The sequence below is a fragment of the Antedon mediterranea genome, chromosome 4 (assembly GCF_964355755.1).
Source record: "Antedon mediterranea chromosome 4, ecAntMedi1.1, whole genome shotgun sequence".
NCBI lineage: Eukaryota > Metazoa > Echinodermata > Crinoidea > Comatulida > Antedonidae > Antedon > Antedon mediterranea.
Window position 1 is genome coordinate 33394263 of NC_092673.1, and position 26576 is coordinate 33420838.

General features: G+C 32.1%; 1 protein-coding gene across 3 annotated transcripts; it reads right to left on the bottom strand.

Annotated features, from left to right (window-relative positions):
• On the bottom strand, positions 1-25930 carry LOC140047361 (uncharacterized). 3 transcript variants are annotated; one of them, XM_072092338.1, is made up of 23 exons: positions 25782-25930; positions 12462-15829; positions 12105-12185; positions 11916-11950; positions 11676-11768; positions 8955-9043; positions 8660-8714; positions 7972-8246; positions 7687-7796; positions 7279-7345; positions 6884-6966; positions 6255-6484; positions 5770-5871; positions 5247-5351; positions 4999-5114; positions 4593-4631; positions 3846-4013; positions 3327-3471; positions 2927-3004; positions 2323-2525; positions 1805-1883; positions 1181-1356; positions 1-882 (listed from the first exon to the last, which is right to left on the bottom strand). In XM_072092338.1, exons 2-23 carry the CDS (start codon positions 15787-15789, stop codon positions 738-740), a joined length of 5802 nt encoding a protein of 1933 aa, XP_071948439.1. In that variant the 5' UTR covers positions 15790-15829; positions 25782-25930; the 3' UTR covers positions 1-737. The 3 variants fall into 3 exon arrangements, with proteins under 3 accessions (XP_071948439.1, XP_071948440.1, XP_071948441.1); XM_072092339.1 differs by having other exon boundaries at positions 25812-25864; XM_072092340.1 differs by lacking the exon at positions 25782-25930 and adding an exon at positions 24004-24028.
• Positions 25931-26576: the final 646 nt, after the last annotated feature.

A 26576-nucleotide genomic window follows, 5' to 3' on the forward strand; every position in this document is an offset into this window, starting at 1 on the left:
TTTTGTGCGTAAAACACATACATAATTCATATATTTAAAACTACAGTATTCAATAACAAATTAAATTATGTAAAATTTACACAAAATATCATAAATGAAGCAATTTAAATAAAACATTTTTATAGACTGAAGTACTTTTATCAACACACACACCAATGTAACAATTCTCATTTAATATATACTGTATTGAATAAAAAGAAAAATTCTCTAAGACAATATTGAAATTGATTGTTGTAAATTTAATTACACCACATTGTTAAATTACGACGTTGGTGGCAGCATTTTGAATTGATGTTTACCTATAAAAATAATGCACACTTTCACAATTATGAATTACTGAGGTGCGACCAAATATATGCACACAAAAAGAAAAAAAAGGTTGGTTCACACTTAGATGCAAGACGACAAGCTCAACGCAAGTGGGTCGACCAATCACAAATAAAAGTTTGGATGGTCCATCGCATGGTGATGGGTTAAAATTCTTGTGGAGCAGTTACATCCTTGCATTGCATCCACATAGAAACCAAGCTTTAGAATATAATAGCTCACTGGCAGCCCAGGCTCAAGAACCCTGTATACTGAATGTATTGTACTAATGTCTACATAAAGGAAAAAATATTTACAGAAGTGCTCTTAACACAAACTTAAAAATAATTGTTAAAATTAAATCTATGCCTTTTTGAGAACGTCATAAAACAGTGTCCGAATCGATCAAACATTCAACTAAATTAACGAGGTTAGTCAACAACAATTTCTTCTTCAGTTTCTGGATCTTCTTGTTCTTGGTCGGGTCGCGGTAAAGGATGTTTACAGTACGCCGAACCGCAACAGCAATTAAAATATTTGGATTTGATTGCCCAGAATTTATCACCATAATCAAACCTATAAACACATTAATTGAAGTTAAAAACAACATAGCATACAGTAAGACACCTTTGGGACAAAACATAATGTCTTCCTTATAGGGGTAAAAATGCACAAAATTTATTTTGTGCACATGGGTGAAAGATAGTCGCACAAAACCGAAGTCAATGAAGCAACTGCTCAAACGTTGACCCACTCAATTACAGATTATTAAATGTACAGTTACCTTGCCCAGTGGGCTAGGAGGAAAAAACGAAATTAAGCAAAAAAAAAAAAAATCAAAATCTAGGAAGCAAAAAAAATCCTTTGTACATACCCTAATTCTTCATAAGCATCAACGTCGCGAGAGGTAAAAAAGACAATGCGTGGGAACCTCAAATCGTGGTGGTCTATGAAAATCCTAACCGGTACAATATTTGGCTCACATAAATGGTTAATGAATCTACTGATATTGCCATAGTAACGTGCATCAATACAATACACATCTCCTTCCTGGAAAAACAATGTTTATTATTACCATTACTTGTTTTGTGGACAAAATAAAACAAGTAAAATCAGTAAACTGTGCCGGTTAGTTAGGAGGTTGTTACACTAAATGGCACTGTGTAATCCAAATCTAGTGAAAGCCTCTATTACAGGGACACCCTCAGGACTAGAAGATTTCAAGACTGTGTCCCTCTTGACCACCAGAACATATTATTCCTATGGACTGTATTTTAACTTTGCTGTATACAAGTTTTTGGTAGCATAAAAACATATAGTTCCCTTCGTAATAAGGGTACTGTAGTTCCTAGGACGACAAGATACAGTACTAGGAGTTCGATGATAATTTTGACCTTATAATAACCTTGACGTTTCATCGGTTGATAATATCTCAAAGTAAAACAAGAGTACAGTAGCCAAGTGTGCAATACATCACAATTTGCAGAATGCTACTTACCCTATTGTCTAAATCAAAGAGGTAGGAATCATCTTGTCTTCTATCTGCTTCTTCATCTGATATTAACTCGCCAGCATATCTGGAATAATAAGAAATAAAGCATACGTAAATATTTTATTTTAACATTAAACAAAAAACCATTTGTTGGCAGCCAATTTGACTAGTTTTTGCTTTAAATTACAGTTTTTTCAGGTAAATTAATTTTTTTTCAATCCAATTTTAGTATGTAACATTAAAATGGCGTATTCAACAAAACATTTTTTCAGGGGGAGAATTCATCTTTAGGAATCAGTAGAAAATAATATTTGTAAAGAAACAAAAACAGTTAAAAGAGTCTTAAGCTCTGTCTAAACCATCAAACTAGTTTGACAAAAAAAGTGTGCCCAAATACGGTAATGATATGCCCAAAGATGGTAGTGATATGACATCATCATGTCAATATATGGGCACATCACATTTCACATAAAGTTTGACAGTGTAGACAGAGCTTTAAATAAACAAAACTTGCTATTACTTACTCGCATATAAATGTTCCTTTGGGAATTTTCTGCATCGCCCTCAATCCCCAACCCATTTTATTCGTTCTAAACAGTTGAAGATGACAACGGATGCCATGCTGAACGACACGATTCTTGCAATTCATCCAACAATTACACGCTCGACCGCACTCAAAGATTAACGGTGGATCCTGGTAATTGAACTCATCGACAAGCTTGCCATTCTAAATTTTAAAATAAATTTTTGTTCATTTAAATAATTTTTAATTTTAGATTGGGAAATTGTATTGCAGATTATGATGTTTTAAAGGTGGCCTCCAGGGTTGAAATATTTAAATCTTGAAATGGAATTGTATTTAGCCATAACATCGGCAAGAGGCTCACTCACTCCATGGTTCTGGTGGTAGAATGAGTGTTCTCGAATAAGGACTATAAACCGTATACACATTTAGCTCATGTGCACTTTAAAAATCTAGTGTATCTATCGAGACAAGTAGGGGGCTACCCCGGTATACTACTACAAACAGTCACCATCACACACAACAATAACTGGGCCCCTGGGAGAACAGTCTCTGACTGAAGAGGCTACCCAGTATAAAGAAAAAGAGATTTAAAAAAAGTATACCTTGTTGTACCAGCATTTTGTGCTACTCTGGCAACAGAAACAGGAATCCAATGCACAGTCATCATCACATTTGCAACCCTACAATCAATAACACAAAAAAATTATTAAATAAAACTCAATCAAAATGATTCAAATACATACATGATAAGCACCTGGGTTTAATGCAAATAAGGTGATTATATATCCTAAAAGGCACAGCTACTAATTAACATAAACATTAAATTCTCTACAGAGGAATGTAGTCATTGAAGAAAGAGTAAAACTTGTTGATAGGGGTGTCTACTGAATATGGGTCGGCAGTAGTATATTACATATTTTTTCCTGAGTTCGTTTTAAAGAAAGTGTCTCATGCGACATGTGATAAAAAAAAAAGTGAGAAGAAAACTGTCAAAATATGCACCTTCATGTGGATGATACGTCTGTCAATGTTTAACGATGATTTTTCGCAGCTATTTGCTACATACAGGAAATCAGTCGGAATTGGAAAATTATCGACTGCATTGACAACTTGGATTGGTCTTGCCTCCCGACCTCGTGAAATATCCCTAAAAACATAACAAAGAATAAGTTAACATCTACCGGTATCAGGTATAACCAACCAAGTCAAGTTGCAGGTAAGGCAGAGGCATCACAAATAAAAGTTACAAAATCGACACCGGTTGAAGGTACTCCTTCCCCACAGTTCTGATGGTAGGACAAGTCTTCTTGGATAAACTTCTAACTGGAGGTCCATTGTACACAACTGGCACAAGAACCTAGTGTATCTTTTAACATGTTGTGGATAGACGAATGAGCTGCAACACTATCTAGAGATGGTAGGAGCGGTATTTATTAAGTTCAGTTAAAAAACTCTGCATGAAACGACCCTTAAAATGTTTTGGTTTAATATTATTGTCAACATTAACAGATCTTGTCTTACTTTGACAGTATTCGCTCTGACCGAACAGTACGCAGCGCAGAAGCCTGACGTATTTTCTGGTTTACTTGTAATGCAAGATACACATTAGACTTGGCATCGCAACAATCTAAAGCTGTGTCCTTTTCTCGATTTTTCAAGAGTGTGTTTGCTTCTCGCATCAATAACGTTCTGAAAATTACAAATGTTAGACAAAAGAGTTTCATTATAGTGCTATGACACCATAGCTGGAAAGAAGGAAAAATGGATGATAAAATTACTTTTTTAAATAAGCTAATTATTAACGTTTGCATAGTAATTAATAAATTACCATACTTATTCGAATAAACACAATAGGGTTTAATAACACATTTCAACAGTATTTGTAGTAGAATTCACGACTTCCAAGAGCTACAATTTACCAAGCATTTTGATACCATTTTTACTGTATTTTATCACTTCTTGATATTATTTGTGTTGTATTTTTTCATATCTAGGATATTTTTTTGGTTAATACATTTTACCATATTAAACCCATAAAAATAAATGCCTCCCAAACAATTAATTTCCCAAAGCATTTATTCGAATTAAATATGATAGCTTATTCTAAAAAAAAAAAAATTGTATCATCCATAAAACTTAAGAAGCCAAATGAAATTCTTTGTAGAGGAACGAAAAATGTTAGCATTTATTATCATTATATTATGCTCATATTATTAAGAAGCGGTTTAGTGACTAATATTCTACTGAAGTTTCAAGTGTTTAACTTACACAACGCTATCATATCTATCCTCCCTGGCAGCAATATGCCTGAAAAAATTAACACAATAAGCTTACTTACTCAAATTTGATAACTATCAAAGTCTTTTGCATGCTTGCAGGTAGATAATTTAATTTTTTATTTTGTTGATGATAGGATTATATTACTTGATAATGAAAACATTAGGATAGAATGGCTTTTTATAATTGTGTTTCCATTACTGTTTTACCTTTTAATACGAGACAAGCATTATAATTTTTGGACGAATAAAGATATTTTTCTTATCTTTTTTGTAATATATAATATATTAACGTAATAATACTGTTACTAAATACTCAATAGTCCTTGATTAAACAGGCCAACTTTGAACAATAATTATTATAGATTAGTTTAAACAATAGAGGGTGTTACACTTACAAGGGCGTGTCTCCATTATGATTGGCAGCATTCACGTCACAATTGCTTTCAATAAACAGTTTGATGATGTCATGGGCACCAGCATAGGCTGCCCAATGCAACCCAGAGTTGCCTTCCTAAATGTGTCAAAAAGATTATAGTAACAACACAAATGATGGCAGTATATTGTACAGAAACAGTACTGTAACAGAATACAAGGCTGCAGTGAGTCTATTTTACGATAACAGAACAATTCACATTATACATACCTGATCTGTGATGTTAGGATCACATCCTCTATCAAGTAAATGTTGAACAACGTCTAAATGCCTAGCCTCTGCACCCCAGACTAGTGGTGTCCAGCCACCATCATCCTGCAATGTACAATCACATTGAAAGACTAAACGTTGATTCAGCTAAGAGCTGTCTATAAGCACCAGATTGTCAGTGCTGTATCTTGTTTGTTTGTTTGTTTTATTTGATTTCCACAAATAATACATAATATATTTCATTATAAATAATTAGTTAACTATAAATGTGGATGGTGGTCAAAATAAGTCTAAGAAAAAGCAGAGACCATATGACAATATTTGTCCAGTATAACAGGCAACTTCCATAATACAGCATTGTATCAAATTTGGTGCTTTTATCATGAAAGGTTAGGGTCTACCTATCTACGATACAGGTGACACATGCGTGAAACACAGAATTTGCCTACGATATTGGACAACTTTAGATACAGTATCGAGAAATGGGTGTAATAAGAAACCTGTAATAACAACAAATGTTTACCTGGATGTTAACGTTGGTAACAGAGAGTGAAGTGAGATATTGGACACCTTCTAAGAAACCATTCTTTGCTGCTATATGTAAGGCAGCCGTACCTTCATCATCCTGCGAAAAAAAAAATCCATAAACATTTACAGTTTACATAAACAGTTTCAATGTGTTTGTTAATTATAAACTACATCTATCTAGTTATAGTATTATATCAAAGATTTTTTTCATTTGAATAAAGTAATTTTAGAAAATCTAAATGGTCCTGGGCTTGGTTAACTACTTTTTCTGCTCCTGACCAGTCATCCATTCATTTATTGAGGAAGAAAGTCTGGCGGTAAGAATGCGCCAAGAATTCAATTTCTACCTCTTTTAGTTGACAAGATAAAGGTATATTTGTACTGTAAATTGAAAATAAAATAACATCCGCTCCATTTCATACAATTAAGTCTCGAAAAATGTGACCTTGGGAAGAGGTCTTCTGAAGCCAAACTCCTCACCTTACAACTGACGTCAGCTCCATTGAATATAAGCTGTTTGAAACACTCAATGTGCTTGTTTGCTGCTGTGCACATCAGGGGTGTCTGTGTGTCCTCATCTTTGGCATTGCAATTACCCCCAGCCTGTAGCAGCACATACAAGATGACATGATGACCCTTCGTGGCGGCGGCATGCATCGCAGTTTCGTAATTGTACTCAGGAAATCGATGATTGGGATCAAATCCTTCAACTATAGTAAGAAGTAAAAAAAAAAGCATTTTCAGAAAACTTCTGCCTCAAGACCTTGATTGACCTCTTTGACTACTACATCCATGGCACATGAGCTTAGAACAGGTTCAAGAGAATGAAAAATGCAGATTGGTCAAACATAAAAAACATGCACTCTAAAATTTTTTCTATAAACTATAGCAGAAAAAATAGTTTACTTGACTCAACTGAACGATAAGTTTAAAAAGCTAGTTTAGTAAACAACAATTAGAAACACTTCAAGAAATAAGTAGTTCTATATTGTACTAAAGGTTTACTGTAACATTAATGGTGTTAGTGTATTTTGTCTATAATTAGCAGTCTATATACTGTATATTATTTATAATTGTAGAGAAACTTGTAATAAAATGGAGTTTCTTACCTAATAAGGCAATTACTTTCATCAGATCTCCTTTCAAAGATGGTAAATACAGGTTTTTAGGAGTAAATCCAAGCTTCTTGGACCTAAAAGGGAAAAAATGATCACAAACTGAAACACACTACAAAATAGTTTTTAAAAAAAGGCATGTTATTGGGAAAAGTCCATATACATTTAACTTTTTAGAGATGGAAAATGACTGCAAACCCAATTCTGAATATTAAGCATGCATTTTGCAATCCAGACCTTCAAGAAAGTAGAAATATTGGTGATTCAGATTTGATTTGTTCAGTCATACCTAATGACCTAATAAAGTCTACTTTTTAGCAGATTTCTTAATTTAGTTGGAATTTTCTTTACTTTTATGCACAAAGGCCAAGAATTGGAAGAAGACTTACTTGAATGTATTAATACACTTTAGTGCAGCAATTAGTGTACTTCTACTTGGTCCAACAGAAAGAAAATCTAGGAGAAAAAATAGTTTTGATAGTAAAAATGGAGTGTCATATTAGAGAAGTCCTAAGACCAGGAGAATCACCAGTTCTAGAAACATGTTTCTAAATGAACATGAGAAGAAGTAAACTTGAAGAGTGCAATGGAAATCCAGTCAACTCTACCAATACTGGACTTTCTGGAAAACTGGAAACTCTTCCAAAACCAGACCTTTCTTAAGGTTCAAAAGGTGCCAACAACACATTCATAATACCAGACTTTCCAGCAAACCATAATAGGTCAGGACCAAGGGTGTCCGGTATTGGGAAGGTTGACTGGATAAGCTTTACATAAGTAATAGCAAGCAAGCAAACCTGTGCATATGGACTTTCCATTTTTCAATTTAACGGAACATGATTCCTTATCCTGCTCATTTTCTTCAGGATTGTTGGGTAAACACAATGATTTACCTCCCATTCTTGCCCTGCAGAAACAATTACATAACAAATGAAGAAAAGACAGATTCTTGACAATCACAAGAAGTGCAAATCACTACAGTACATATAAATTATCACAGCATAAATTAGCTACTTGGTTGGTATCAAGATTTATTAAACAACAATGAAGGAAATCACATGAAAATATATAATTTCACAAACCTTTTATTACTACTTTCATATTGCTCAATGAAACTTGGAATGATGTTGCTTTCAACTGTTTCCAACAACGCTATCGGCAGTCTAATCTGCCGCTGCATTTGCAACTCTTGTGCCGTGATAAGAGAAAGATTATCTGGAATGATATTAGTAACTTTGTGCGCTCTGGACGCATCTTCACCACAATGAGGACAATACAGTGTATTGTTGACCTCGGCAATACATTCGCTGTGGAAATGATGACGTGTGTGATCTCGTCGACACTCCATAAATGTTCCCTATAATCAAATTAAAAATAAGTAATTGGTTACACATAAATATATATTTTTTATGTTGCTTCTCTAGACCACTTATACTTAAATTAAGAAAATCAGACTTTGAATAGGCCATTTTGTAGTTTTAATAAAGTTAATCACTTCTGAAAAACCAGAAAAAATAATGTTTTCGTTTATAAAAAGACAATTTAACAAGTAAAATTCAACCAAAAACCTGTTGGTTTTTACTCTTTTTTGCTTTAAATTACAGTTTTTTCAGACAAATGTTTGTTTTTTTTTATCAAATTTGTTTGTCAAAGTGAGAACCTATTATGTGACATTAAAATGGCATATTTAAAACACAAAAAAATGAAAAAAATTGATTTTCTGTGGGACAATATATCTTGAAATGTTTATCAAAAAATTCTTAAACTTACCATTGAGCAAAAGCAGCCACATCCTGGACACCAGCCATGAACAAGTGCTTTTCTCCTGTGACAAATACAATTAAATAGTTACTAAAAATTCTGTACATGACCGAAAAAAGTAAAATAAACAAAATATCAGTAAGGTGTTGACACTTTTAGAAAAATAATATAAAAACTTAGAATATAGTAGAACATCTCATCTGGGACACCTCTTTTAAGGTGACACTTTCTAATAAGACAGTTTGGGACACTTGAAAGGTCTTTTCTAATGAAACAAATGTGTTTCATTGTTACGTTACTTTACCTGTGGTCTTTACAAAGTGTTATTGCAGAAATTTTTGTTGATGGTTGACATAAAACAGGATATTCAACTTTTTCTGTACATAATAATATCTGTTAGAAAAACAAAGACGTAAATAGAAAGGAAATCTGAGTAGTAAAAAAAAAACATTTGTGAATGGAATCAATTAATAATGATCAAAAATCTCAAAACTTTGTGTCCAAAAACTCAATAGGGTTGGTGAAATTCAGTCCAAAATACGCAGAATTTTTTCCAAAATACGTCAAGTTGAGGGCGCTATACTAATCCAAAATACGCGAGTCTTTCCAAAATACGTCAACTTGAGGGCGCTATTCATTTTTCAAAATACGCGAATTGTCAAAAATACGTCAAGTTGAGGGCGCTAGTCATTTTCAAAAATACGCGATTTGTCCAAAATACATCAATTTGGAACCACTTGTAATTTTCCAAAATACGTCAACTTGAGAGCGCTATTCATTTTCCAAAATACACGATTTAAATAATTACTTTACTTCTTCTAACCAATTATTGATATTATTTTAATCACAATACCATATGCTTTTTATTATTATATATTATATGAAATAATTATTATGTTAGATTTCAGATTAGGTAACTTATTAGACCATAAGTACTGCGATGTTGGTCTGTCGAGCTCGGGAAAAATATCGATTTTGTAGATCACCAAATATATAACACATACCTGACATACATGACTATACTTAAATACTATATACGTACATGCTGGTTTTGTAGTCGGTTTATGCCGCATTTAAACTAGCTACGCCTGGCAATGCAATCGTACATCGTTCAGACAATATTAATGTATATTATAGGCACTGTCTATTGACTGATGTTGGCACATATTTGTTTTTATTCAGTAATAAATGACATTGAAAAAAAATAATTGGCTACTATGGCCCCGTTTCTGCTGCCAAAAATATACCGTATATTTTATATACGGTATATTTTTTGGCAGCAGAAATGGGTCTCATAAAAAATATACCGTATATATTTGCGGTATATATACTGCATAAATATCCCCATCGTTTGTGGATATTATACGGTATATTCCAAAATATACCGTATATTTCGTTCCCCGTTTCTGCTGCACTCAAAATATACCGTAAATGTGACCCGACTCATGACACGAGGTCAAAAACTAACAGAGCGCGACGCGTTTGTTTTGGTTTTTCTGCTGCATTGAAAGTTGAAACACACGTGTAAAAGCAAGCAACAGATCAAAATGTCACTGTGGACCGAACAAATCACTATTTTTGCAATTCAATTGTGGGGGGAAGCGAAGGTTGGGGGGAGACTGCATGGCAACAGAAGAGATACCGAGATTTTAATTACAATAAATCGAATGTTCTTACACGACAACAACGTTGATACTGTATAATAGAAAATGGAAATTAAAACGGCAATATAGGATAATATAGCATAATATAAACTCAATTTGAATAACAGAGTTTATTTATAGTGACATTTCTAGATTGTGCTTGTATGTGCGGTGTAAATTCGTTGCCACTTCTGCTCATTAGATTTAAAATAGAAAGCAATGCTACGACGTTTTGAGAAACCATCATTGTTTTGTTTTTGTCAGCATGTACCGGTAGGTAAAAACCTCACTACACGAGGTCAATCCATACTTCCGTCTCACGAAATGCATTTTGGGTAATGAAAGCCAACTTTTTTACAACCCACCCACGAAGTATGTGCAGCGGAAACGGTGCACGAATTTCATATACGGTATATATACGGTATATTTATACGGTATATTTATACGGTATATTTTGGGTTGGCAGCAGAAACGGGCCCTATGACATTTTATTTACAAAAAATTCTGCCTTCTAATAATTTCATTTACAACTAAAATGTACTTGTTTGTTTTATTCCAAGAAACTTTTTTTAATACATTAAACTGTAATTTTACCTTACACTCTCAATATGATACATTTGGAAAGGCTCTCGTATTTTGGAAAAAAGATTGCCGCCCTCAAGTTGACGCATTTTAGAAAATTAATAGCGGTCCCAAATTGCAAATTGACGTATTTTGGACAAATCGCGTATTTTGGAAATGAATAGCGCCCTCAATTTGACGTATTTTGGACAATTCACGTATTTGGGATAATTTATAGCGCCCTCAACTTGACATATTTTGGACAATTCGCGTATTTTGGAAAATGAATAGCGCCCTCAAGCCGACGTATTTTGGAAAGACTCGCGTATTTTGGATTAGTATAGCGCCCTCAACTTGACGTATTTTGGAAAAAAATCTGCGTATTTTGGACTGATGTTCACCAACCCGACTCCAAAAACTGGAATTGCAGCAATTTTAAAATGGATATTATTTTGTGATACATCTTAAATATCTTTAATAAAATTAAATTTGTCACTGTCTGGAGAAGTTTGATTCCTGCAGCAGCCATTTTGTCTATCTAGGATCACATGACTGCAAAGAATGTAAAGGCTGACTCTTTTTTGATTCATCGAGTTCATAAACCTCAGCAAACTAGTTTGTCAATAAGGTGAATAAAGGTTTTCCAAAGTTTTCCAGACCATTTGACAAACTTTGGAAAACTGCAGAAAACAAGTTTGCAGAAGTCTACATTTAGCAAAATTTAACAGAATTTGCAAACTAAAGTTTGCTAGTGTAAACAAGACTTTATTTTTAAAATTCATGATTTAAATTTTTGATTTTGAAAAGGTTGAATAACTTACCCCTCCGTCAACATATTCAACAGCTTCACATATCCCTGAGTTAGTCTGGCTAGAGGTATTTTCCATTAAACAACAGCATATGGATGTATTCACCTACAGAATAAAGAATTTCATTCAGAAATGAATCCTTGAAATAGCCTTGGATATTTATTTCTTATACATAGGCCATTAGACCAAATACAACCATATATAAGATCAACTTGTGCTCTCTGACCCAGAGATAAAAACAATGGAACATACCTTTATATTTTTCCTTTTTGTGCTCTCACATGTTTCTAGTAAACAAAAATTAAAAGAAATTAATTTAATTATTAAACATTAATTGTAGAGTAGTACCCTTCCTTTGGAACAGCTCTATTCTGGGGACACATTAAGGAGATACTTTGAAACAATCAAGGGGAATGACAGTTTTTGACAAGTGTTACCAACCTGATAGTATCGAGTCATCGAAAACAGTAGTGGAAACCCTAGGTTGTACAGTTATGTCTTCAGAAACCTCATGCTGATTATCTAAATATCATTAATAGGAGTAAAAGTATACATGAAAATAAACATAACCTTTTTTTCAGTTTTACTAAAAAATATCATACCTCAAAAGTGAAAAGCTCCATCTAAACTATAAAACTTTATGCGACAACAAAATGTGATGTGCCCATATATAGACATGATGTCACATCACTACCAAATTTGGAAACATCACATTTATTTGTCAAACTAGTTTGATAGTGTACACATAGCTTAAGAAATCAACATCATATTAAAAGTGACATAAAGAAAGTGAATTACCTATGGCTTCCAAACGTTTTAACTTATTTTTTTGTCTCATCTGTTGTGCTCGGTACTCATAGGTCACTTTGCGTTTTCTTTTCCGTTTTTCCTCAGCTTTCTTCAATGAGTATTCAGTTTCTGTCAGTTTGTTTTTCAATTTCATTTGATTCATTTTAAAGGTATTCTGGGATGGCTCGTTGAGTTCTGAAGTTTGTTCCAAGATTTCTGGATATAAATCAACAGACATATTTTCTTCCAAACTCTCTGTTACTTTATTATTCCATTGTTTTAAGTTTTTTTTCATGTCATTTAAATCAATCATCTCAACTTTTTGAAAATGTCCATCATTTTGTTTGATGTCTTGAGTAGGATTATTCGAAACCACATTATTTGTTATTTCTGATGCTTTGATGCTATTACTTTGTATAGAGTTTTTACCTAGTTCATGATTAGAAACAGATAAGAAAGACATTGATCCAGACACGTTAGATCCATTTACACATGATTTAAACAGTTTAACTCTGTCGGTACTAGAGTCAGTATCTTTCACTACTTCAGGTTCAGTGCATTTTAATGGAATACTTCTTTCAGATTCTCGTTTTATTGATTTAAACACAGAGAAAATGTTGTCTATTTTATTTCCTCCTTTTGCAGGCAAAATGTCTTTGTCCGATTTCTCATCCTTTCTGGAGAGTTGTACCTCTTGCACTGGAATTTCAATTGCGCTTTGATCATATTGGTTCCTGTCAGAAACATTTTGTTCAACTGCTGAATTTTTGGTTGTATTAAGTAATGTTTGAGAAATTTTAGAATTTCCATCTGACAAATAATTTTTATGTAATTTGGAATTTTCATCTGCAACCGATTTCTTATCGATCTTTTCGACAGAATCAGGTGAAGTAAAAGATGATGTAACAGGAAGAACAGTTGGCATCTGGTGTTGTATTACAACTTTTTGTCCTGTGTTGCTTGAACCTAAACTAGTAATTGGCGAAGATGTTGGTAACAATAAGCTAAGAGGGCGCTCTCCATTTTTTATAGGTGCTTTTGACATATCAACTATACTCAGCAGTTCATTGACTGTCCGACCTTTAACTAAATTGGTTGGAATAAGAACGTTTGCTTTTGAAGCTTTAACACAGTTCAGGAGTTTTGCAGAGGCCAGCAAAGAATTTGTTTTTTCAGTTAAAATATTTTCTTGCTTATCACCAACATCTTGTATTTTATGTGTTCTATTAAATTTTTTATTTTTGAACATTTGAATTTGCAAAGGTCTTTTGTGTGCTTTTTCGCGGAAAAAATTAATTCCGTTTTTATGTTCTATGTTCCGTTTTACTAATTGTTTCTGGTTTGGTACAGGTTGTTTTTCTTCATCACTTGACTGACTTGATTGAAATCTACGAGGTGCCTTCCTTTTTCTTTTACCTCTTCGGATATCAACACCTTTTCTAGATGTTTTCTTCAAAAAATTGTTCACAGATGTTACAGGAACTTTATGTTTTGAAATAAGATCATTTACTGGTATCTTCACTGTCCCTGGCAAATCTAATCCATTTTCTACAGCTGTGGCAATCTGAGGTTTTTCCACTAATACCCCAGTAGACTTTTGACGGTCAGATTGTCCAGGTATAGGAACCAGTACATAATTTGTAACAATGCCTTTGTTATTAGTTTGTTTTAACATATGCATTTTGTTTGCAGATTGCAAACACTCCTGTTTTATTGTTTTATTTAAATCTTTGCATTCAGGTGTATTTGAAAGCGAGGTAATAGATTTTCTGGCTGTTTTTGGAAGTGAGGAAACAGACTTCTTGGCTATTTCTACGAGTGAAGGGACAGACTTCCTTGCTATTTTTTTAAGTGAAGGAACAGACTTCCTGGCTGTTTTTAGAGGTGAATGAACTGATTTCCTTGCTGTTTTTGGAAGTGAAGGAACCGACTTCCTTGCTGTTTTTGGAAGTGAAGGAACCGACTTCCTGGCTGTTTTTAGAGGTGAAGAAAATGATTTTCTTGCTGCTTTTTGAAGTGAAGGGAGAGACTTCCTGGCTGTTTTTGGAGGCGAGTGGAAAGGCTTCCTGGCTGTTTTTGAAAGTGAAGGAACAGACTTTCTGGCTGTAAAATAGCGATGAGGTTTACAAAGAGATTTCCGAGCAGTTAATTTATGATGCGGAGGTGGAACATATAAAACTTCAACACATGAATCACTGGAATCATCCAATGTAAACGAAGAATCCGACTCCTCTGAAGTGCTGATTAAAATTCTTTTGCTCATTACATTGTTTGATTTTCTATCTTTCAATGTGGAATTTGTTTGTAAAATTCCTTTTTTAGTGATGCCATTCACACAACTTTTTCTAGCTGTTGGAATGAAACCACAATTGGCTTTCTTATTTTCTACTTTTAAAAATAAAACATCATTTTCGGATTCTTCTGACGATGTTAGAATTGGTGGCTTTGCATTACATTCCTCTTCTAAGTCATGATCCACCGTTCCATCTTTATTTACGGTAAGTACAGAACTCGATACATGACTAACCATTTGCATGTCCATAGTTACCTCTTTAACCACAAGATGAGTACATGGTGTGACTGTCGGTTTAACAGCTTTTTTTAAGTAATCCTTCTGTCTCAGACCGATATTAACAGGTCCTTTAAAATCACTACGTGGAATGGGTTGTTTAGGATGACTATCTAGAAGCTTATTATCCTTTTTCAATGTTTTCTGAAAATACTCTGGTACCCTGCTTTCCGAGTGATCAGAAAGCAATTTTCGAGCTGCAACATTTATAGACTTTGGAGATTCCTCTTTTGCAAGAACAAGTTCCTCATAAGCATTTTCAACTTCATGGCCTAATTGTTTCCATCTTTTTTTTTGTGAACTATAACCATCCATGCTTGGAGACCAGGTTTTATCAGTATCCGAAGCAGAACTCCAATTTTCTGATTCAGTAAACTTATCAGACGAATGTTCCAAGTCAGTTTCATCAGGACTTAGCAAGTTAAGAGTTGTTTGAAAGTTTTTGCCTAATATCTTTTGAGCCTGCTCATTAATTTTGTCATGTTGGTTTGTACAGTTAGTGTTATTTTGAATACCAGGTGAAGTAACTATTGTTTCTTCTGCAGCTTTCTTATCTGGATTTTCAGTTGGTAATTCTTTACTCATTCCTGCAACTATTGGCAATGATGCATCAGTTGTTTCAAGACTCCTTTCTTTTTTCTCTATAGAGTCGGTTTTCACTAGTTTTTCGTCAAATACATTGATTTGCTTGGTTTCCATTTTACCATTGCATAAACTATTTGAATGTTTATCGCCAGCTTGTTGTTGGTTTTCATCAGGTCCTGTCATCTTTCTTTTCTTTACAAACACTTCCAACACATTATAGTTTCTGAGGGGAAAAGGTGTGCATTATAAATGAATGTTCAGTACAAAATCACTGGAATAAATGAAAAAAAAAGGAATTCTGTAAATATTTAGTATGAATCGTTGGCAGTCACAAAAAGATGATGCTGCATGGTATTTAAACATTTTTCGCAATTTAAAAAAAATAATGTCGCCAATGGTGCAACACTGTAAAGAACATGACCTAAATATGGGGGTGAGTTAAATGGCTGTATTCACCAATCAAAAACAAGTTTTCATTATTTTCACTAATTGAAGTCAATCAAATTTCAGGTCAGTAGTACCTAGATAGAAGAATTTATTTTTTCCCAAATCTAAGTGCGATACATAAAGCACTTAGTACTGTAGAGTAGCTGTATTATTGTAGTAGCTGGAGTATTTTTTGTCCTACCCTTTTTGAATAAATGTTATTGAACTTGAGTTAAAACAACAATATTTACATTAAATATACAGTAATGACAAAACCTTGTTACAATCTCTTGCGTCAAGTAAACTAACTACCCAGGTTAGAGACAATCTTCTACTGTATACTACAGTATAAAATTATATTTCTAACCAAAAAAAAGTTTCCCAGAAAAATAAAAACACACTCATTGTTTGACACAGTTTTAGAAATGGAAATAAATGTAGTACCAGAACAAAAAAAACATGTGAAAAGACGGTCAGTGTTAAGTTTGTCTAGGCAAATGTGAATACTGGTAAAAATACTAATGGTAGATCTATATTTAAACAAAATCTAAACTTCCGTTTTCAAAATAACTTAATAAGCATTTTTTTCTTTTCTGAAGATAATGTTTGTTTGTTTGTTTTATTAGTTTTCCACACACAAATAAATACAATTAATCACATGTTAAATAATATAGTATTCAATAACTGAAATAACAAAATTAGGATAAGTGGTGTGTGGATGGAGGCCAAAATAAGTTTGTTAAACAAACTTTAAGCCATGGCCACCGGTTAAAATTAAAATCAAAATAAGTTTGGATAGTGAATCTTTGACACCCTCGGCTTGGTAGATTGCAATAACAACAATACCTGGTAGTAGCTAAGTTTTATTTTATATACCTGTTAGATAATGCACTGTTGACGTGATTGGTGTAATATTAGTACAATTATCAGATAAAAATTTACTGTTGGATCAGGCATTCTTCAGCAAAAACTATCTTTATTAAAATAATTTGAGAAAGAATTAAGATAATAATTTAAATTTAACTTCAATCAGAAAAACTGTATTAAACATAACATATACATTAATACAAACAAATTATATAGTATTTCTAGTATACAGTAACAATTTAACCATTAATCAGATGATTAATCGGTGACAGCGTTTTGTTTAATGCTTTCCTCTCTCCTCGGCTTCGTGTCTTTTCCTTCATATATATTTATTTTTCTATGTTTTTGTAACTTTTATTTTATGTTTATTGCCGAAATGAATAAAATGAAAATAAAATAAGATAAAAAAGGATTTTTTTATAAAGCCTCAGATTTTCACTTAAGTACAACTATCTTGACTTAAGCAACCAGCCTAGCTAATGTTCTAAGCACATATTACCATCCTTCAGTTCCTTTAATTTAAAGGTGTACATACATGGTTCACCTAAAAAAAAAGATCAACAATTTTTACCATCTTCTACATTTGGGTACAATCTAACAATGCTTATACTTATAGTAAGTACTAATTACATTTTAATAACCAACTAAATTTTAAGCTATATCTTTAAAAGATATTTTAAAATATATAAATATATACAAGATGACTATGGATATGACTATCATGATTGTGTAGTTACTGTACAAGTAACAAAACAGAAGTGACCTTTGTACTCTTGAACTATAGAGGGCTTTATTACAGCAATACAGTGTACATACCTACACACAGAGAACAAAGGAAATTAGTATAGTAATAACAATACATAACTTTAAATATTATATGTGTTAATAATCAAAGATGTCTTTAGTTTATACAGTAATCATCTGATTAATGGTTAAATTGTTACTGTATACTAGAAATACTATATTATTTGTTTGTATTAATGTATATGTTATGTTTAAAGCCCCATTCCCTACATTTTTTAGATCTAATTTAAGATCACAAACTATATATAATGTAAAAATAATACTATATGGTCCTATTGCGATAACTTTTTTCGTCTTTAAACGGTTAAAAATGTGAAAAATAAATCGATTCTAATAATTATAGCGGCCCGCTATAAATCCCAAAATGCATTGCGCGTGGATTGATATTTTTGTTTTTCACCAGTGTAATTCGCCCACTTTTCGATCGATTGTGAAGCCAAAAAAAATGGAAGACTCCTAACTTTTCAGCGAAAATACCGGGTTTTCCCCAATTTGTATCAACGGAGTCTGGCAAAAATAGAAAGACAATTAATGCAGCAACTATACAACGTCAGGCTAGGTATATAGCTAGCGTACGATGTTCGTACGTTATCGATGTTTACCAGCTAGGCCTACAAAACTAAGCCTAGCTAGGCTAGGCCTAAGACCATCCACGAGAGGTCGATCGCCGCGAGCTACTTAGGTAGTGCATTGTTTCTCACTTTTTATCATAATTTACCATAAAACGTACATTTAATTTAAGACAAGGAATGACATGGTTTAATGTTTTTAAAGTGATATATATGTATTATTTTCAAAAAAACGTCCAAAATTGCAGGGAAGGGGTCTTTAATACAGTTTTTCTGAATGAAATAGTTAAATTTAAATTATTATCTTAATTCTTTCTCAAATTATTTTAATAAAGATAATTTTTCTTGATGCTTGATCCAACAATAAATTTTTATCTGATAATTGTACTAATATTACACCAATCGCGTCAACAGTGCATTATCTAACAGGTATATAAAATAAAACTTAGCTACTTCCAGGTATTGTTGTTAATTGCAATCTACCAAGCCGAGGGTGTCAAAGATTCACTATCCAATAAAATAAATAAATTGTTAATGTACTGTTTTTGGGATAAAATTCAGCTTTTATACATTATTCTTTTTGGGAAAAAAAAGTAAATTATTTATGTACCGTTCACTAAATATTGTGCAACAATATTATCATATTCATGAGCTATTTTGAAGAAATAAAAGTGGGAAGAACCCAGAAAAGACAAAAAAATTGTATATTTTCTAGTTTTTTAAGCAACTTGCTCCACTATGAATAAAAATATTTTACCATTAATCATGAGCAACAATTTCCATTAACATCATGAATCTCAGTGGAACCAATCAAACAAAATATTCTAAACTTCTGATTATTTTAAAAATATAAACATCTGGGTAGAATAGAATGTATATCTTACTTCTATTTCTGATGATAGCAAAATACAGTTTGAAAATTTTGGTTACAAAAAAAATCTACAAATTTTAAGTTTGACAAAAAAAAGTGTGATGTGCCCAAATATGGTAGTGATATGCCTAATTTTGGTAGTGATTTCTCGACAGCGCTTGGTAAGTAATCATTTCTATTAGACGGAAATTATAAATATTTTATTGGGACTCCTTAGATTAGTCAATTTATTTCCTTTGAAAATGAAAACATACAACAAAAGACATACATTTTATGATTAAAAATTCATAAGGAACATTTTTATACATTCTAAGTGTACATAAATTAAACAAACTCTCAATTATCTTTAAAGATGTATTGTCCCTTGAAACACAAAAAATGAATCTAAATTTAAATTGGCCATATCAAAGTAATATTAAAGTTATTCACTTTAAGTCGAAAATTCGAGCCAAAAACAACAAGTTCACGTAATTAACAGGTAAATTAATTTGATTACATTTCGTCTGGAAAATCGTCAAGAGCGAAAGTAAACTTGGTTTCAAACCACGAGTATGCATTATGCTAATTGGGATTGTTTACAACTCGTCACGGTTGAGAAGGTGTTTTCACACAGATCGCGAGGAAGTTTTATGATTACCTGTATGCATACAGAGTAGCCAAACAAACGTGTTGCATTATGAGATATGTTCTGATCAAAAACTTTGACTGGAAGTCAAAGTTATTTTTTGAACAAAAAAAAACGTCTGTATTTCAGTTAAATTATTATTTTTTGGACTAATTTTTGGTGAAAGTTAATACCGTAACTATTATGATACTTCAAAATGACCCACTTTTTTTCGAAAGATTAAACAAAAATTTTTTTGGGAATTAGTCAAAGGGACAATACATCTTTAATCATTCAGAGTGTACATAAATTAAACAAATATCTTTTCTTCAAGATTGAAGAAGAATGTGTGCAGAGAGAAAATTTTCTTCATCATAATGTATACAGATCAACAACCTTTTGTTTTTGATTTTCTTTCTAACACTCTGATAAATTGTATCCTTATTTGTATACTTTAATTGTCTATCTGTGTAATTATTATCAGGCCTGATGATGATCCAATAAAGATTGAAATGTTGAATCATGACTTCCCTCTCATTTTTAGAGTAAGTTTTTAACGGTACAGTTAATACATTGCGAGAAATGCCCTTTATGGCTCAGCAATGGATGCAAACTGGCGTTTTCTACTCCAAGAGTTAAAATATATTTGACAGCGCAACTGCAGCCTTGTTGGTATAGTTGTGCATATAAAGAGTTTTTTTATGTTATTTATATTTTTATATATACAAATACAATGATTAATAAAAAAGAAAATAAATGAAATGTATAATCATTTAGTGTAGAGAGCCTCTTGACTGTTATTTTTGTTATAACATTTAGGTAATCTTTATTGATTTACATTCTTTTGTCTGTATGTTTGTTTTTGTTTTCTATGGCGAAATAAATGATGAAAGGTGCTGCAATTGGTTTTACAAGACAGACCATATAATATAAACAATCATTTTCATAACTTCTCTGATTTATGCTTCTTTTGATTCACCTAATTCATAAATTTGACTAAAAGGATTTATTTTACATGTTTAAGATTTTTTGGTATAAAGCTAATTTTAAAAAACTATAAAAATCATTTGTTGACAAAATTTTAATTAGTTTGTATCCGGATGTTTTTTTTTTTACTTTGTAACATTTTACTAAAACAAAAGGAAGGAAATTTTAATGTCGCCATACTTCACATACTGCATTACTACTGCGGTGAATTGCATTATGAATAAATGACTTCTTCCAACAAAGCCACTATATCTTATTGTTTATGAAATAAGTCTTTTAATTTTTTAAATAATTGAATTTACTATGGAATGAATTCAACACTGGACTTAATTTGTTAAAATTAACTGAGTCGTTGGCCAGTGACCAAGAAAACTCCAATCCGAACAATGGCTACAATTCCCACAGGTTTAACAAAGTCCGATACTTTTTTTACCGATCTCTGCCTGCCTAATAAAACTTACCATGGTATCGGTAAAATTAACCATCCAATTCAAACATAAGATTATGTTGACACATCCGAGTCAATCATTGTTTTTAACATCACAGTTAAATTTTTTGGTAAAGTTACGGTAAAACTAACTGTGTAAAAATATCCAAGTGCGAACGGATGATCAAATCTTCCAATGAAATTGGTTAAAGCTACGTGTTTAAATTTACCATTTTCAAGTCCAGTGCGAACAAGGCTTTACAATTGAAAGTGTTTGCTCTAGTCGTGTATCATTTAGCAATTTCCTGCCTAACAAACTATTTGGATTAATAATGGTATATTTCTAAAATCACCAAAATAAATCTTTTTCTGTCGGTTTTCTGCTATTCTTTTTTCTAAGCTGTTAAAATGATTGCAGGAGACTACATATACAGTAGACTAATGGAATAATAAACAACAAACCTTAGATAGAAGGCGCTACATATGTTTTTATATCAATACAAATTACGATTACCATAATTGGATAGATAAAAGTTATATATTCTGTTTAGTGTCACTAAATGATCAGTTTTAATCTGTGTTCTAACCAAGTACCAAACAAAACTAACATCCATGTATGTTGATAAGATACTAAAAGCAACATAGGCCTACTGTCAATTTTACAATCATGTATCATGCAACTGGAATATTAGGCCTAGAGACTTGTGTTAAAATCTTGTTATGGATATGTAATCGATACAGCTAGATAAATGAAAATTAAACTAGATATAATAAGGATATGTTGTTAACCCTCAAAGATGGGTACATTGCAATTTGAAAATTCAGTTGATATTATAAACATATTACTTCCTGCTTCAAGTTTAATCTACATTGATAATCTGCTACTAGTTAGCATTGCTGATGTGGTCACAAAAATACAGTAAATCTATCCACCTACTGTATATATACTGTTACCTACAAAGACCATACTTACAGTTCATTAAATAGAATTTAAAACTACTATTAGATATGGACAGGTTAGACAATTTTGAGGTAAACCACCAAACAAACATTCATAAAAAGAGAAAAATAAATAGGCATAAAAATGGAAGAGTAATGAAAAAGCTATGTGCATATCGAAAGAGGTTACTACACAGTAATGTAATGAAGGTAATGAATTGTACTGGGATCGATAACTGATACCATAAGAAAAGATCTTAAAATCGCATCTCTAAAATACAAATTTAATTTGTTAATGAATTTCATCATGGACCTATATGATTTCATTTTAAAATTGACCTTAATTCACTTACAGAACCTCAAACTAGACATGGCTAAGTACAATTGTAATAGTAATTATTTAAAAAAATCTTTTATTCATTTTAGAATTTTTCTTCTACTACTAGTATTAAGGATTTATTTAATGATTTGGTATATTTCCACTCCAAAAAAAAAAATAATGCAGGAAAATATAACTTCCATTTTCTTGGCAGCAGGAGGAAAAAGTTTTTAAAATGACATTCACTTGATTAATAGTGAAAGATGCAATTCCTATGTTTCTTGATATCAAATTTAAAACTTGGTTACCATATAGCATACGTTAACCTCCTCTGTGTCAAAAAAATCTGGAGAATTGATTTAAAAAACAAGAAAAAACACAAAAAAAAGTTTGATGATTCATGAAATTAACTGTTTCTTGTTCAATGTTAGCTACTAGAATTGACCTTTAACCTTGGATGGACGCTACTTTTAATCTGGCAAAGTGAGCCATTGGTCGCAACATTCTATTTGAAAGTTGCATTTTTGTTTATTTCATTGTCGTGAAGTTAAAAAAATATGAATACTGTATATTGCAAATTTACTAATGGTCCTAATCAATCACATTTATTCAAAAATTGTACTACCTTGCAGGGAAATCGTAAAATCAGAAATATCAGATGAAAATTACATTTTATTAAGAGACAATAACAATTGAGTGGTTTTTTTTTTACTGACCGGGAGAATTGTTATATTTGTTTTAACATTTTGTGACACTGAGAGAATCTGCCAGTTATTTTGAAGAAACAAACAAACCTTAAATCTTTGAAAACTGAAAATAGAAAAGGAGAAAGACTTGTTACAGTATTGATAGAATTGTTTTTTAGATTTTTTGTCCTCGTCAGATTCAAGTTAAGCAACAAGTTGTTACATGGAGTTATAGCTCCATGGCATGGTTGTTCAATGACGAAATAGTTATTTTACCAACGTAGAAAACGGAGCATAAAAAAAACATTTTTTACCAAAACAAACACTGTATAGGTAGGATACCCTGCAAATATTTCAACACTTAGGTTATTAATTTAATGGTGATTCCACTCATTTTATGAGTATACTGTACCACCATCATGTTTATGAGGTAAAATGCAGAAAATGATTCCAACCAAAATAAAACTTTTTTTTTAAATATTAAAAGTAAAAACAATTATATTATAACCAAAACAAAACTTTTGAGAACAAAGTATACTGCAGTTATACAAATAATGTATGAAAGCATTCCCTACGGAATTATGTTTCTGATGTTTTCAACAAAACTCTAGTCGTTCCTGCAACTTCGGCAAACTTGACATCTCAAAAATTGTATTCTTTTATGATGTACAGTTTACCGGCCACGCTAGCGTAGGGGCTTGAAAACAAACCACACAGAGCCTACTCAAAACATAAAGCGACCAGTAGATTAAAGATATCTAAACTAATATAGGCATTTAAATTAAACTGAACATCGTACAATTAGAAGTATTTATTGATAAAACTGACACCAACTACAAGTGACATACTATTCATAAAATATCGAATAAAACAAGTATCTGTAAGCTGCAGTTCTCACCTTTCGATCGGTCGCCATTATTTTACCGCGTCGAGAGACAGAGCATGCGCGCTGAGTCTTTAAAGTCCACTGCTTTCGGTACTAGAAGTTCTACCCACATTTTTAAAGATAAAAGAACGCCGAGCAAATTTCAAATATTTATTGTTTAAAAAAAATTAATTTTGAACGATTTTTGTTTGGTATTTAAAACTACATATTGATGTAAATGTATGTTATTGAACCTGGCAATAAAATAGGTCTAGCCTACATGTACATCAATTGTTCAGACTTAAATATAACATGTCACTTTTCTGGAAATGTTGGATGTTGCCATCAATATATTGCAATGCTTCCAGCATTCTTTAAAAAAAATTAATCTCCAAGTTGTCAATAATTATTTTACATAGCAGATTAAAGAAAAATGTAGAAATTAATATATTTTCACCTCACTGAATAATTAGCTTATTATGATTAACAAGACCCATCATAGGTTTAAACCGGTTTAGGCGGCGATTAAATAAATCTTGGCCTATGCAATTAAAATAATATAGGAATTTAAACTGACATATATGTCTAATTATTTAACATTTCTTAAAGTAAAATATGACTCACTATACACAAAAATTACATGTAAATATGCACAGAAATTAATATCCATAGAGGTTTCAATCTGGAAAAAAGGATAGCCAGGCCTTAGCACGCCATCTTTAAATTTGATTAGGCAGGGAGAATAAACTTCACGACTAAAAATGGTTAAGTTGACATGAATATGTATTCCTAGTGATTCAAATACTTCTTTAGACAACAACCACGTTTTCATGAAGAGCGTGGCCAATATAATGGAACTACTTTTCTTGCACCGCCGCCATATTGATGACGTCAGTACAGTTGTAACCAACAATGATTATTGGTGAATATGCTGTTTCATGCAAATACTAGGCCTACTCAATATTCAAACATCTGTAAACATGATCCATGAAGTTTTTGTATACACCCCTGTACATTTTCAGCAATCATCAGGGGTGAAACTAATCTCACATTATCTCGCTATAATCGGAAGTTATTTTTTAAATCAGACGTTTCTATTGAGGCCGTATACACATTTATCATAAAACACAAATAATGTATTTATTTATTTCATGGGATTAACTTACCTTGCATTGCCTTGGTTTGAGATAATAGCAATAATTTATTGACCATAATTAGGCTACACCTTTTGTAACAGTGACAACATTTACTAAAAACTAACTATAAAATGTATAACAATAATAGTGAAATGTAATAATAATTATCAAACTGCTTGTGGGCTACAAACCGCCCCATACCCCATCCCCAATCTTATAGCGTCTAAAAATCCCCAATTTTCTTTACTCAACATATTTAAATTAATACAAATAACAAAGTTTTATACAACACAAACAGTTTTAATTTAAGAGATATCAGATCTTTTTTAACGTTTTTCGACAAGGCTCTTACATAATTTATCAGTCAATTCACAACAAATATGGTCGTTTCCAAGATAAAATACTTTTGATACAAATAACATTCCTTTAAAACTAAAATGATTAATTAAATTCATAATGTTCATTAGAAAAACAAATAATTTATCTACTATACTAGGCTAGTCTTGCGTAATAGGTCAATAAACATTATTGTTTTTGCAGAAAGAATAGGCCCTACATAACTAGGCCTATTGGAATCCACCTTCGAAATTGAAAGATCGGAAGCTCAATAAAGTTTAAAAGTGCATTTGTCATTGGTAATGATTTCATGAAAACAATTCAATGCATAATCATTACCATAAAGAAATAATTTCTCCGTCGACATACCGATCATTTCCGGGCTAGGCCTAGTAGGCCTAAATTGTATCGATCGAAACACATAAACACCATAAATAAACAATATAAATCAACACGTAATACCGACTGTAAAATAAACATATAGGCATAAATGACTCAGGTATAGCGTTAATAACGGCCGTAAAATAAAACTCACAGTAATAAATACAAATAATATACAAGTTATTTATTATTTTTTGTTTTCGAATAAACAAAGTTTTATTGGCACGCGCGCGTGTTCCTGCGCTAATAAAAGTCGTACTGTACCAATATCATATTTTTACCTCGCAGTACCCTTACTACTGTAATTCAAGGTCAATACGTTTAGTTTCTATAATTCATTGTTGTTTTCTATGAAATCTAAACAAAAGTTACCTATAATAATGATCAGTACAAATAATTGTAAAATAGTAACCTGGTTCTATTGATATATAAAACATGCTATAGAGTTTGTATGGGTATAACCAACGACCGGACCACTCAAATAAACGGTGAAGATCAATCTATTTTGAATAGTGTTTGGTTGAGTTATTATGGAACGATTGTTTGCATAATAATGTATTTTTGTATTTGTATTTATTTATTTAGCGGTTAAGGCAGTGGAACCGTAATTACGTAGCCATAACATCGGCAGGGGTTCGAGGCTCACTCACTCCATGGTTCTGGTGGTAGAACGAGTCTTCTCGGATAAGGACTATAAACCGTAGGTCCAGTGTACACATCTAGCTCGTGTGCACTTTAAAGAACCTAGTACAT